General features: G+C 45.9%; 1 protein-coding gene across 1 annotated transcript in view; it reads left to right on the forward strand.

Annotated features, from left to right (window-relative positions):
- Nucleotides 1–14,526, forward strand: part of LOC119164809 (serine/threonine-protein kinase ICK) — a 56,262-nt gene that overhangs the window by 25,852 nt on the left and 15,884 nt on the right. Inside the window, exons 3-4 of the mRNA XM_075873712.1 lie at nucleotides 2,974–3,308; nucleotides 4,084–4,423. Coding sequence (XP_075729827.1) covers nucleotides 2,974–3,308; nucleotides 4,084–4,423 — 675 coding nt within the window. The remainder of the gene's footprint in view (nucleotides 1–2,973; nucleotides 3,309–4,083; nucleotides 4,424–14,526) is intronic.

Consider the following 14,526-nt stretch of genomic DNA (forward strand, 5'->3'; position numbering starts at 1 on the left):
ATGGCGAACACAAGCGACAGAGCCTGATAAGAAAATTATGACATGCGTGTCATGTAACAATGTGACTACATGCCACATTCATGATGCGCTCGCAGCCGTTTAGCTAGCTTCACACATGCCAAATTTGGTATTACGTGACGTCACTGGATGACGAAGGTATGTGACTGATGCAAACATGATAATCATAAGATGCGTGTCATGTAAGAATATGAGTATACATGCCACAGTCAAGGCACCAATACATTTCGACGTGACGCGGTGCGCGTGTGCGCCGGCTTTCGTTTGGTCGCGTCACGCCGGAGTTGCTACGCCAGGCGCCTGTCCGGCCATGTACTCGCAGGCGCGCCGCGTTGCGTTGCCTTAACGCATGCGCGTTTCAGCGCGTCCGGCGTCCCTCCGTCACGAAAAGAGGGAGACGTAGTGCTGTCTGCGTAACGCATCGGCGCGAAATGCAGCACGTCGCATTTCGCGCCGGTTGCCGTCTGGCCGCGCCGACGGACGCTGGTCGCACCGGTCGCGCCTGGCGTCAGACTATAGAGTATATTCGGCCTTTCTTGATGCGCTCGTGGCCGTTTTGATAGCTCCACATATACCAAATTTGGTGCTGCGTGATGCCAATGAATGACGAAGGTATATGTCTGGTGCAAACATGATAATCCTGACACGCGTGTCATGTGTGAACATGACAACATACCACGCTCATGGCATGCTCGCGGCTGTTTCGCTAGCTCCACATATACTAAATTTGGTATCACGTCGCGTGAATAGATGACGAAAGTAAACGACACACCCAAACATGACAATCATGGCACGGAAGTCACGTACGGCATAATTTACCACCACATCGTAACGTTGGGCTGATTTTAAAGTGACATATTAACCTTGCTCATTCGTGCTTCGCATATCATCGATTTACACTGTACGCTGATCTGCCAATTATTATTATTATTATTATTATTATTATTATTATTATTATTATTATTATTATTATTATTATTATTATTATTATTATTATTATTATTAGTTGTTGTTGTTGTTGTTGTTGTTGCTGTGTATATTCCCCATTCTTTTTACTTCCTTCTCATTATTCTGGTCTTGTCTTTTGATTTTCCGATTTTACAATGATTTCTTTTTCTGTGTGTTTTCACTCTGATTTTTCAGAAGGGTGTCCGTATTTTAATGTTTATTTGTATTGTTTTATTTTAGCGCGAGCCTGCACTAAGGCCTCATGATCTTTCCAGAAATAAATAAAAAATGGATTGATTATTATAATTATTGTCATCATCATCATCATCATCTCTACAGCTACTACCATCACTACCATCATCATCTGTGAATTGCATGAAGAAATAAAACTTAAACCGTGACCGGAAATCAAACATTCCAGCCATCTGTGGCGCCCTCTTACGGACATTTAGCTTACTAGGGCAACCGGATTCGATGCGGCGCGTTATCCAAAGCACCCCCCGGTTTAAGACAGACTCGCGGTCGCGTGCGATTGACACGCATCGTTTCCCTTTCCCCTACCCCTTCGTTGCACGTTGTCCTTCCAGAAACAAGAAAACAACATCAACTCAGGGCACCCCGAGGCGTGGCGCCAGAGGCAACCCACCTACGAGTTGTCCCTTGATGCGGTGCTTTACGATTGACCGTAAACATCGTCTTGGTGGGCACGCTGTTTTTTTTTTTTTTTTGGTCGCTTTAGAGTCCGCGAGGAGTTCGCTTGTAGCGTAGCTTCCGGGTCTGGTTTCTGTGCGTGGCGCTGGGAGCTACTGATATATGATGATGTGCTCACTTGTGATGACGAACATTGTGCTCTAATACCCTATTAGTTCATTAAGGAAAGAAGATTAACTTTAAGGGTCGTTGTTCTTTGTTAGGCAAATTATTGTTAATGGTCCGTGGCATGGACAAAGGGATCAGAATATATGTCCAAGATGAAACTGTTCATTTGGCCGAACTTGTGGCCAATAAACCAAAAATCGGATTACGGTGATACACACTGGCACTGATAGTTGGGAACAGGACAACGGCCGTCCACCAACTGTTCATCGTTGAAACGCGCCGTTCTATATACATCACCCATCTAATTTTCCAGCGCATGTGCCTGGTTGTCACGCAAGCTCTGAAATAAGCTCGAGTGTTCGCGTCTTGCACGAAATCTGAACAAAACGATCTACTACAATCGTGAAGTTTCTCGAACACTGAAGGCGTGATTCGCAGTAAGCTTTGCTGACAGTCTTTGTAAGCGTAAACAGAATACAGCAAAAGTGAAATACGAGTAAGTGCGTGACAGTATTAATGAGAGCTAACAGGCAATAGGCGATGTAATTTGCGGTAATTATGAAGAACTACTTACTTCGATACCGTTATATAAAGCGTAAGGACTCAATGGTGGTGGTGGTAAAACTTGTTGCCCACAGAAGTGATCCTGCTAGGACACTTCTGTGGACAATTCTGTGCGCCAGGTGTGGGGGACACCTCCCACGTCGGGACAGAGAGCCTGAAGATCACTGCCGTCTGCGGGCCTCCTGGACAGCCCGAAGGGGGTCTTCTGGTGAAGCACTTATCATTTTGTACAAATGTTGCTTGGTCTATGAGTAAGTGTCCCTGATGCACAAACACATAGCATAAGGTTCATGTCTACGCATTCAGCACTCTGTTCACTCATATCACATCTGGCATGAAATTGAAGCCTCCTCGCGTGCACGGGGGAGGCTTCTCGATGCACGGTGCTCGGAGGCAGATTTGCAGCTGCTTTGACAGTTGTCACGTGATCATAGAGGGCGGTGGTGAGCTCTGAACTGTACCACGGTGCAAGGGTACTATTCTTGCTCCTTGGGCTGGACGGAGCCAGCATGCTACGACGTCGCTAGAAGTGACTCAGTATGTCGACGATGTGTACTGCTGTTTGCAAGCACGGAGTACGTCTATAGCGAACTCTATGCCTTCAACCACCTGCGTATCGCGCAGTCGTTGCAGAAGCTGAGCCACGCCAACCTGGTCAAGCTGAAGGAGGTGGTGCGCGAGGACAACACGCTGTACTTCGTGTTCGAGTACATGCGCGAGAACCTGTACCAGCTGATCCGGGAGAGGGACGCGCCGTTCCCGGACGCCGCCGTCCGGGCCATCGTGCAGCAGGTGCTGCGGGGCCTGGCCTTCATGCACAAGCACGGCTTCTTCCATCGCGACATCAAGCCCGAGAACTTGCTCTGCATGGGACCGCAGCTGGTCAAGATCGCCGACTTCGGGCTGGCGCGAGAGATCCGGTCGCAGCCACCTTACACAGACTACGTGTCCACGAGATGGTGAGCATGTTTACGTGTGCGATGTTTCAGAGACCCACGTGCAAGTGAGCCCTGCTAGCTTACTTGAACGAAAACATTTTGGTTTCAGATTTAGTGGCATTTTTCGCATGTCCCTACTTATTATTGTCGCCGTCTGTGTTATTAGCTTGTTCCATCTTTCCTCTTCGTTTCCTCCTATAATTCATTTATGTTGTGCCCTTCTCAGAGAAGCAGGCAGGTGTTGCGCTCCTATAGGTGGACATTATCCTGGACTGGTGGACTTCCCTACCTGTCCTTCTCTACCATTTACTCTGTCTTACGTGGCAGTTGTCACGTGTCCTCGCTATTTTCTTTCTGTCTTTCAAACATCAAATTTGACATCAAATTTTAATAATATTAGTAATATCAATATAAAATATGAAGACCTCGCTAAAAGTGGCCTTGCTAATTAGAACGCTCATATTATTAACTTGATAATTATGCTAACTAATTCAGCCGATGTCATTAGGAACATGCTGATTAGTATTTCACTTAGTCACACGACGACACTTCATGATACCGTATAGTTTTACATTCCACATAGCCAAGCCATGCAGTGCCCATATCTGAACCTAGCAACGACTTAATCCAGCTTGTAGAAGCCGACAGACGCTAGGTCGGCCAGAAGCTCCACTGTTTGTCCAGCCTTGCACCACTCCTGCAAACTGACATCTTTTTCTGCGTGTTAGGCAAGCCTTCTGCCACTTGTGCAAGCTCTCCACATATTTTTTTTTCACGGGAACTCGCACTCATGCAGGTACCGGGCCCCCGAGGTTCTCCTTCGCTCGACGACGTACAGCTCCCCGATCGACCTGTGGGCCGTGGGCTGCATCATCGCCGAGCTGTACACGCTGCAGCCGCTGTTCCCCGGTCGCAACGAGGTGGACCAGCTGTTCCGCATATGCGCCGTGCTGGGCACGCCGGACCAGCGCGAGTGGCCCGAGGGACACCAGCTGGCCACGGCGTTGCAGCTGCGCTGGCCGCACTTCCCGCAGGGCTCGCTGGCCACCGTGGTTCCCACCGCCAGCCGGGAGGCGCACGTCCTCATGCGAGACCTGCTGCGCTGGAACCCGGCGAGGAGACCCACCGCGCTTCTGGTACGGTGAGCCTTCTGAAAATGAGCCTTCATTTTCAACAACGCGGCTGTTTACGCTAGGCTTACCCCCTAGCAGCGTTCGCGAAAATGATGATGATGACGGTGATACCTCAGCTATGGCTCATTCCCACTGAGGGGGATTGGACAAGAATTGGTTATATAGGCATTTCAAGTGTTAAATAATTTTAACAAAAAGAGGAAAAAACATACCTAAAATCAAAAAGTGCAACGATTGTTTTTTTTTACTATTCCGGCTAGACAGTATCACTTCACTTCACTTCACTTTATTTCCTCAAAGACCCCCGAGGGGGCATTACATAAGGGATGGGTTAACAAATAAAGTTCTGTTTTTTTTTTATTGACACGGGTTTTCATTGCGAAACACGTGCAGACAGTTGGTCGAAAAATGTTGATGGACAAGAAATGGCCACGACGTCGTGGGGAAGATCATTCCAGTCGTTTGCAGTCCGTACAAAAAGGACATAGAAAAAGTGATCGTTCTAAAGCGTGGACGGGCAACTTGAAGTGAATGTCTAGTGCGGCGAGATATGCGGGCTGGTGGAACAATGTAGGGATGACGGAATGGGCTGTGAAAAATTTTCTGAAACAGGCAGAGGCTGGCAATGCGACGGCGAACGTCAAGGTTTAAAAGAGCAGATTCTTTTTTGAGGGATGATACACTAATATTATACGAATACGAAGAATGAATGAACCTAGTAGCACGGTTTTGAACTGCCTCAAGTTAGTCGATGAGATATGCTTGGTGTGGGTTCCAGATTGCAGAGGCATAATCCAATTTAGAGCGAATAAGGGATTTGTAGGCCTGTAACTTGACGTCCTGCGGGGCGTGCCGAAGGTGACGTTTCAGAAAACCTAGGGATTTTAACCTAGGGATTTATTTGCAGATGATATAATGTTGGTAACATGCAGGCGCCAGTTAATATCATTGCACAGGGTGACACCGAGATACTTATATGATTGCACGTGTTCGAGGGCGACGTTAGCGATTGAGTAAGGGAACAAAGAGAGGTTGCTACGGTGGTGAAAAGAGACTGTTTTACATTTGTTAGGGTTAAGTTTCATAAGCCAGCTTTTACACCAGTCCTGCAGGTGGTTAAGGTCATCTTGAATAGCGGTTTGATCTGTCGGGTTAGTGATTGAGTGATAGATTACACAGTCGTCAGCAAACAAACGGATACTGGAGGAGACATGCGAAGCTAAATCATTAATATAAATTAAGAAGAGAAGGGGACCAAGAACGGAGCCTTGGGGGACACCTGATGTTACTGGAAGGGGGTTAGAGGGCACGTCATTAATTGAAACAAACTGGGAGCGGTTAGTTAGAAATTCCTCAATCCAAGCTAAAACATCGGGATGTATATTTAAAGATCTAAGTTTCATTAGCAGTCGCTTATGAGGTACCTTGTCGAACGCTTTCTAGAAATCCAGAAATATTACGTCAGTCGGCAGGTTAGTATCTAGACTTGTGTGCAGATCCTGGACAAAAAGGGCTAATTGGGTTTCGCAAGAGTAACCCTTACGGAACCCGTGCTGGGCAGGATGGAAGAAGTTATTGGCATCAAGAAAGTGAATGATTTGGGTGTAGATGACGTGTTCCATGATTTTACAGGGTACGCTTGTTAGAGAGATTGGGCGATAATTTAGGGGGCTGTCTTTGTTACCTGATTTGAAGACCGGAGTGACCTTCCCCACCTTCCAGTCGTCTGGTAAGATGCCTGTGCGAAGTGACTGTGAGAATAATAATGACAAAATCACTGAAGAAATAGATTTCGTGTTTTTAAGAATTTTAGCATTGATTTCGTCCACACCTGCTGAGGAAGACAGTTTCAATTTTTTGATAACAGACAATACACCCGATGGAATAAATGTGATAGGCGACATGAAAGACTGGATACAATTCGGTAACGCAGGAAACGGTATGTGGGTTTCGTTGGTAAAAACAGATGAAAAGGCAGCATTGAAAAGGTCAACGACGTCAGTGGTACTCATATCATCGCCAGCTTCATTTTTCAATGTAACCGTGTAAGATTCCTGGGGGTTAATGATTTTCCAAAATTTCCTGGGATCATTGGTTAGAATCTTGGGTAAATCTGTGTGAAAAAACGAGTGTTTTGCGCTGCATATGGCGAGGAAATACGCTTTTTCGGCCGCGTAGTATTTATCCCAGTTCTGAGCTATAGGTTTTATCTTGGCAGCCCGAAATAATTGTTTCTTATTATTACATAGTTTTTTCAGGGTTTTTGTGAACCTTGGTTTCTGACAAGATGCGCGAAATGTGGTTTACGGTATGTACTTTGTTGCCAGTTCCCATATTTTGTTTTTGAAAATCGTCCAGTTGTCTCTTACTGATCTGTTCTAAAAGTCTGCTTCGAAGTCCGGAAAAAAATTTTGAAGTTCGTTATTTATTGCCTCGTAGTTTCCTTTATCATACAGACTGATAGGCTTAGGATGAGGCTTGCGGGACAAGTGGTCGAAATTCAAGACTGAGTGTATAACCTTGTGATCGCTGACTTCACGATGGTATGTAAGTGACGATAAACCTTCGGGGTGCGTTGTTAGAATCAAGTCTAGTATATTGGCTGAGTTGTTTGTCACGCGGGTTGGCTCCGATACCAGCTGGGTGAGATTAAAGTTTAAGCAGATGTTTACGAATTCTTTTGTTTCAACACTACTCCCTGCCAAAGCGACTTGGTCTTTCCAGCCAATATCAGGATAGTTAAAATCGCCAAAAAGTAGGACATGCGCGTTGGGTTGTTTAACAGTGAGGTAGTTCAGTATGTTGTTGAATTTCTCAGGAAAGTCTGGACTGCTTTGTGGGGGACGATAGCACACTCCAAGCAGCAGAGTTACTGGCGTAGAACGAATACGAAGCCATAATATTTCAATGTCAGATGTAATGTCGACAACTGAGCACGATAGTGACTTGCTAGTGGCGATTAAAACACTTCCCCCTCGAGCCCCTTTGCGGTCGTTCAGAAAAACGTCAAAATTCGGGAGATCAGCCAGGATTTCATTGTCCGTAACGTCGCTTGACAGCCACGTTTCGGTGAGGACGAGTATATTGCTGTCGGGTGACAAAACAAGATTAGATAATTGCTCGCGCTTAGAAAGAAAACTACGGGCGTTAGTGTAGATTACGGAGGAATCGATTGCATGGGCGGTGTGACGGTAGGCGTTGCTTTTGGGATTGCTACGCCATTTCTTTGATGGATTGTGACATTTCATCGATGACGTACCGCTTGGAGCCAAGAAACAACGTTTTGTAGGGGCATGAAAAAGCGATGGATTTGCTCCTAGCGAAGGCAATGAGGTGTTTCCGTGCATTTTGGACGGAACGAGAGAAATCCTGACCTATTGCGTAAGTTGTGCCTTTCAGTTTTTTGCCGTTAGAAAGAATCGTTTCTTTAGTTTTAAACGATGTGAATTTTACAATGACCGGGCGGTGCTGGCCAGGCTTGTGACGACCGAGCCAGTGTGCCCTTTCAACTTCTTTCGTGTCAATTTTAACGTTTAAGTGTTTGCTGCAGAGGCTCACAATTAGTTCTTCGAACTCAGAGAAAGTTTCAGAGTGGTTAGTATCTGGGAGACCACAGAATATTAGGTTGTACCGTCGCGAGCGGTTTTCCGTATCGTCAAACCTGGCCTGGTAGTGTTTTTCCAGCTGCGTTACTCTATTACTCGGGTCACTGATAGTTTTTTCTGTAGTATTCAATTGTGTTTTTAGGTCTTGCACCTAGGAAAGAAGCTTAGCCTGCCCAGAAGATATATTTTTTAGTTCAGCGAAAATGACAGCACTATCGTGAGGGGGCCCTGGATTGCTCTCAAGGTCCCCAGACAGTAACAGCAATAAACAATGTATGACATCAATGCATTCGAAGGCCATGCATACACAACACTGTGGGCTCGGCAGCTGTACCAGACAGTAATTACTTGATTTTTTGGAGACTAGCGAGCTTTGTCTACTAACCTGCATGGCGAACAGGAGCGGGTTACAGGACTGTTTCGTGGCGCAGCCACTGAGCCCACAGAGCGGCGCGCCGGGATGCTGCCGCGTTATAGCTGTTGCTGATGTCGATGAAGATGAAATTGGTGATGTCTGCAGGATCCATACTTCCTCGGGTGGGGGCGCCGCTTGACAAGCCAGAATGTTGGGGTTGGAGGCGCATCGGGTACTCGTACCCGCGCTGGTGTCGAGCCACAGAGGCTAGCGGGCTGCTGGTCCGTCAGTCGCGTTCATATCTTGAATATAAATTGGAGTAGCATCAAATAAATTCAAAATATATGTTCTGAATTTGCTCATTAAATCCATCAAAATTTCCTCCTTCTTCTCCTTTTCTCATGGTAGACACCCAATGCAGAGTATGCTGGCATGCGCTGCCTTCATCTTCTTCTTGACTCCCCGAAGACATGTGATAAAGAGAAAGAGGGAAAAAAACAAATATAATAAAAAGAAATGTAGAGCGAGAGAGCAAGGTAAACGAGAAAGAAAGTGTAAGAAAGACGAAGAAAAAGAAAAATATAGTAACGTGAAGTTGGTCACGTCTCATGTTCCCGCTAAAATGGCGTGACGCTAGTCACGTGACATGTTCCCGCAAAAAAATGACATTGTAATGCTTGTCAGGTCAATCGAGACATGGACACAGACTTGGGAGGCCAGGTTTCTCTTCGAGACTTCGAACACCAGCTCTGCTGTTAGTTCCAGCCTTGTTCCACTAGTGCAAGTCCCGCCATTTTTTTTTTTGCATGAGTACGACGGTGAAAATTTATTATAGCCATGCGAACAGGAAGAAGGGTGCCAATTTTTCTCTGTACCATCTACTCATTTGGTCCTTATCACGTCATTTTTAAGCCCTGCCACGGTGGTCTATAGTGGCTGAGGCTCTCGGCTGCTGACCCGCAGGTCGCGGGATCGAATACCTGCTGCGGCGGCTGCATTTTAGACGGAAGTGAAAATGCTGTAGGCCCGTGTGCTCAGATATTGGTGCACGTTAAAGAACCCTGAACGGTCTAAATTTCCAAAGCCCTCCACTACGGCGTCTCTCATATTCATATGATGGTAAAGGGACGTTAAACGCCACATATTATTATTACTATACGTTATTTTTAGGAGCCGTGGCTGTTTTATGCTGTCACCGTCTTATGTAGCTTGGCGTTACACAGGCAAAAACATAGCATAGAAATCTGCAGCATATTTAGCACGCGCTCGCGCCAAGAAGTCTTCTTCATCCCGTTTTTCGAGCGCCTTGTCGATGATATTGAGCGCGGTGGACTTTAGGGGTCCGAACTGTCGTACGCAGAAGTATGGTGTCACCGATTAGTGCGAAAGCACGCAAAAGCACGCGTAAAAGTATAAAAAAGAAAAAGGAAACGGGAACTAGAAAGGGAGGAAAGAAATAGAAAGTAGGATGAAATTAGAAATGAATAGAAATAAGGAGAAAAAAAAGACAAAAAAACTGGAATATAGAATAAAAAAGAGAGGAGGAAAGAAAGAGAAAACTGAAGACAAACGAAAAAGGCTGCCCAGCTCCGATCTCCCAACAAGCTTGCCAACCTGGGGTAAAGCTCCCTTGATAATTGGGTTAGGTTATGACAGCGCTTGTTTTGATCGCGATAGCAGTTATAGGAGAGTCTCGGCTGGTTTTGCCGTCGCCGCCGCTGCCACCATCATGCATCGTGTATGTATACGTATCTATATATATGAAAACTCAAGAAAGAAAAAAAGCCACCCGCGCTTATCTTCCACGTGTACTTTGCCCGCGTATAAGGCCGGGGGGGGGGGGTAGGTGCTTAATTGTCCGCGCGCGCTTACCCTTCGTTGGGTAGAATCGTGTGCCTTGGCCTTTCACCGGAAGGATCCCGTTAGTTACCTGGGCCGCAAAGGTCACTTCGCCCACTGAACAGGCCCCGTCTGCGAAAATAGCGCGCTTTTCAAACACATCGAAGTAACAACTGAGGCACTCGTTAGTTCGCACTCATACCTGTAACTGTTATTTATGTTTCGTGCGTCGTTTATGTGTTAACAGGGTGTTAAGCGTCGAGCTGAAAACGTTGTTAGTTAGCTCTCGTTCTGTGTGTGTGGTTTTCGTGCGTCACTTGTGCGTGGGCAGCGCGCTGCACGTTTCAATCTGCTAGCTATTCTCAGCGTTACATTCTAAGATGTTGCTATCGCATTCATTACTTCACCCTTGCAGTGAAACTGTGACTTTTTTTAACGATAGTAGTGACTGATGACCCATGATGTTGCATTCAAAGAGCTTTTCCCATTCTCAGAAAGCCAGGGCGCGAGAAGCACGCCATCGCTCTGCTTTGGTTTTAGCATTCATTGCGCATATTGCTTTCTGTCAAACGTTGCGGGAGAAGGGGCAGGAGGAGGTAATAGTTTCCTTCCCACCCTCTGTAACACAACTAAGGCATCATATTTATAATTAAGTCGAAAGCCTGATGTGGATTGCACGCAATCGGTAGTAATTACAAATGGTGGCTGCGAAAATTCTCTTTCTCGCACAACAACAAACTGAGGTGAAGCATACTTTACAAAAACAAAATGAACTATTTTTGTTTGGCGGACACTGAATAAATAGCTAAGCTGATGGCGCACGCACCCTACGCATGCCTATGATTGAAAAAAAGCATTTGATTTATCATTAAGTAGAAAGCTTGATAATGATTGCACACAATTGTCATGACGACGTAATTTGCCATTTCCATTAGTGCAAGCAGATGTCTTCTTCGCACGACACGTGTAATTGCAGTGAAGCACCCTTTGCAGAAAAAATATTTCTAGTCATGTTTGCTTGGCGGACACTGACGATCAGATGATGATGAAAGGAGTGAGATTGAAGGGAGTGGGAATGAAGGGGTTCGAGTGAAGTTGGAATGAACAGTCATTAACAGTGGATCAATGAAGTGGGAGGGGTAGGGGGGGGGGCAGAAGTGGGCATAGTGGTGCGTGGTAGGAATAGTAAGCAAGAAAGGTTGCAGTTGTACTTATTCATAGTGAGATATCATTTCATTTTTATTAATATCCTCAGGTTAATAAGCTTTGCAAAAGGGAAGTTAGTAAAAAAAGAATAAAACATTTAAAAGCAAACAAGAAGCGCCTCAAACAATAGGTAAAAAACAAGGTTTTTGGCTTGCATTTGCACAGTTACGAGCCAATTTGTTTTGAACAGCTGGTGGGTCCTCAATGGTGGTGGCGCTTCCGGTAAGGTGGTATCAAGTCTATGATGTGCACTGAATAAAACCATGATAACAGGGATCGACGTGCGAGGAAATGATTCCAACTTTGTGGGAGCGATCAATGTGAGCGGAGTTGTAGGATGGTTTAGCGATTTGTTCATTACGCACATGGCTGTTACGGAAGTAATATTTCTGAAAAAGGCAGTGGAGAAAAATAAATGGTGTGAAGCAAGTGAAGGTAGTGCGAGAGTTGGTTTTGTGAAGTAGATACTAGCAGTTCGATTGTAATTGTGAAGAATCAATCGAAAACAGTTATCTTGAACAAATTCAAGAGAACCAATCAGCTTGGTAGGACTCGTGTCCCATACAGCAGACGCCTACTCAAGTTAGAAAGGAAATAGGGTTTTGTAAAGAAGCTGTTTTAGTGGTGCGGGATCAGGAAACAAATTACGTCATAGGTATCGGACCGTTCGGTTAGCGTTGTTATAATACGGTGAATATGAAGAAACCAAGTTAAATCTGATGTGTGCTCCAAGGTAGCAATAAGACGTTACGGACTCAAGAATGGTGCTGTCAAGCTGGTATGGTGGCGCATTACACGCAGTATAGGATACACGTAAGACTTTGCATTTATCATCGTTCAGAGTCTGTTACAAGCTGCCACTCTAGCGTCGCCAGCGCGAAGTCGGCGACGGGAATGACAGCAGGCTAGTTCGTTCCGTACGCAAGCAGAGACACTGAAGAGATCAGAGACGTGAGAAAACAAAACAAACTTTACTTTAGTGATATTGCAGCACACGGGATCTAGTACAACATTTTAATACAACTAATAAAATACATCAACACTTGATACAACTAAAAAATATATAAAAAACAATAAATCAGCTTACGAGAGAGAACTATTACAAACTACAGAAACTAACAACAATAGAACTACGGAGGAGAAAGTTCGAAGATATAAACAGGTGAAGGCATACGTGTGATGACCGGCAGCGTTGCGTCCCCGACGATCGAATGCGAGAAGTCGAAGAGAGTTCTGGAACGACTGCGATGTCGGCGGTGTTGCAACGCTGGTGGCTCCGGGAGGCTAGTGCTTGCAGGTGACTTCGGGCAGATTGAGCTAACTCGAGGCGAAGTCCCGATGTCTACGTGTCAGACGTTAATATCGCGTCACAACTAGACGAACGGCTAAGTTTAGGTGGCCAGCCGATACAGAGCCACACTAAAAACTTCTAGAAGAGATGCTTGTTGATCTGTTTCTACACCATGTTGGTCAGCGACTAGTCTGCCTAGCAGGGCAAAATCCTGCGCTTAAATCTCCCTCGTGTCTCCTCGCTCTCTTCCTTGGGGACAAGAGACCTCTACATGGGTCCAATCATGCGCGTTTCATTGATGGAAACTCCGCCCCAAAAAATATATTGACCCCACCCTTTTTTAATTGGGAGAGGGCCCTCATCTAGCGAGAGTGACAGCCTGTTGTGGTGTTGTCATACGACTTGGCCACCAGAGGTTTTCCCACGGTTTTCCCCGTGGGAACGACCAGACTGTTTGGCTCTCAGCCGGTGCGTCCCGTGGTCTAATCCTTGTTCGGGGTACATCGCGGCCTTCCATGACCCTGCAGACGCCGCCGCAGTTACAAAAGGATCAAACGTCGGCAGCGACGTTCGAAGAAGAGCACCCCATTGTGCACTTCTCGGCTCTCTTTAGTACGGCGTTCGTTAATTGCCGTGACGCGGGGTCACCAAAAATGGCCGTCCGTGACAGTGTCATTAGCCAGTCGTTACACCAGTCAGAAAAAGCGCTAAGATCAGTTGGCAGTCTGGTTACGTTCTGGGCGTTGGTATTTTCACGGATCACATCTCAGTCATCGATGAACAAATGAACTTTAGAAGTTACGTGCTGAGGTAAGTCATTGAAGTAGATTAAGAAAAGAAGGGGCCGCAAGGGTGACTGACCCTTTAGGCACTCCACATTCGACTGAGCTGATCGGTGAAGTGGGATCATTATAAGTTACAAATTGAGGTTCGTTATAGGAAGGGTTTTCTAGCCGTCAGGATTTTCAGGCTAAGGTCAAGTTTCACTAGCTTTGAAAGGAGCAGATTTCACTTCTTCCTGTGGGTAAATCCGACCACTATATTATGACGGCCCTCGGAAAAACTCGACCAAGAAGGGGTACACTTTTTCAACGTGCGGCATGTTGCGGCGCGTGTAAAGGGGCATGTTTCTGAACAAGATTTATGTTCTACTGGAAAGCTAAGGAAAAAAGAGAACCTTGTTTTTCCTTTGCGTGTGGTATGTCATGTACAGAGTGAAGATGCAAAAAAAAGGTATTGCGGTTACCGCGGTTGCACCCTGGTAGAGCACCGTAAGAATGTAGCCCGTAATCAGATTTGACGATACATGCTCCGCATGGTTTGATCTTAAGTAGCAATATATTAGTGAAAAGGTTTATTAGGCACACGCAATTGAATTCTACTCTGGCAGAACTGGCGCATCCAAGGAAAGGAAGGATTCAACTCACTGCCCCTTGCTCTAGAAAAACTCCCCTCAATACTTCTAGGCTCGCAAAAAACGCCAGACCTGCGCGATAGGCGCAACACAGTCACAGCGAAAGCTGGAAAATCGGCTTTTCAGAGCCTTTTCAAAACATTCATTGGGTAACTACTGCAAGCACACTTGCTTGGCGCCCACTAGGACATTAATGATAAACTTTTGGGTAGTAGGCCAGCATTCACTATGCTATTTTTCGTCATTCTGAGAAGTGTGGTATCCGCTAAACACTTGCAAGGAATTTTGCGCCAATTGTCCATGCTGTGGCTGACGATGATGAGGAATTATGGCTGAAATGGGTATGCGCCACAGTTTTAGGGCAACAAGAAGAAGCTTTTGTGATAATTTGGAGCA

Source organism: Rhipicephalus microplus, chromosome 9 (genome assembly GCF_043290135.1).
Source record: "Rhipicephalus microplus isolate Deutch F79 chromosome 9, USDA_Rmic, whole genome shotgun sequence".
NCBI classification, from domain to species: Eukaryota; Metazoa; Arthropoda; class Arachnida; order Ixodida; family Ixodidae; genus Rhipicephalus; species Rhipicephalus microplus.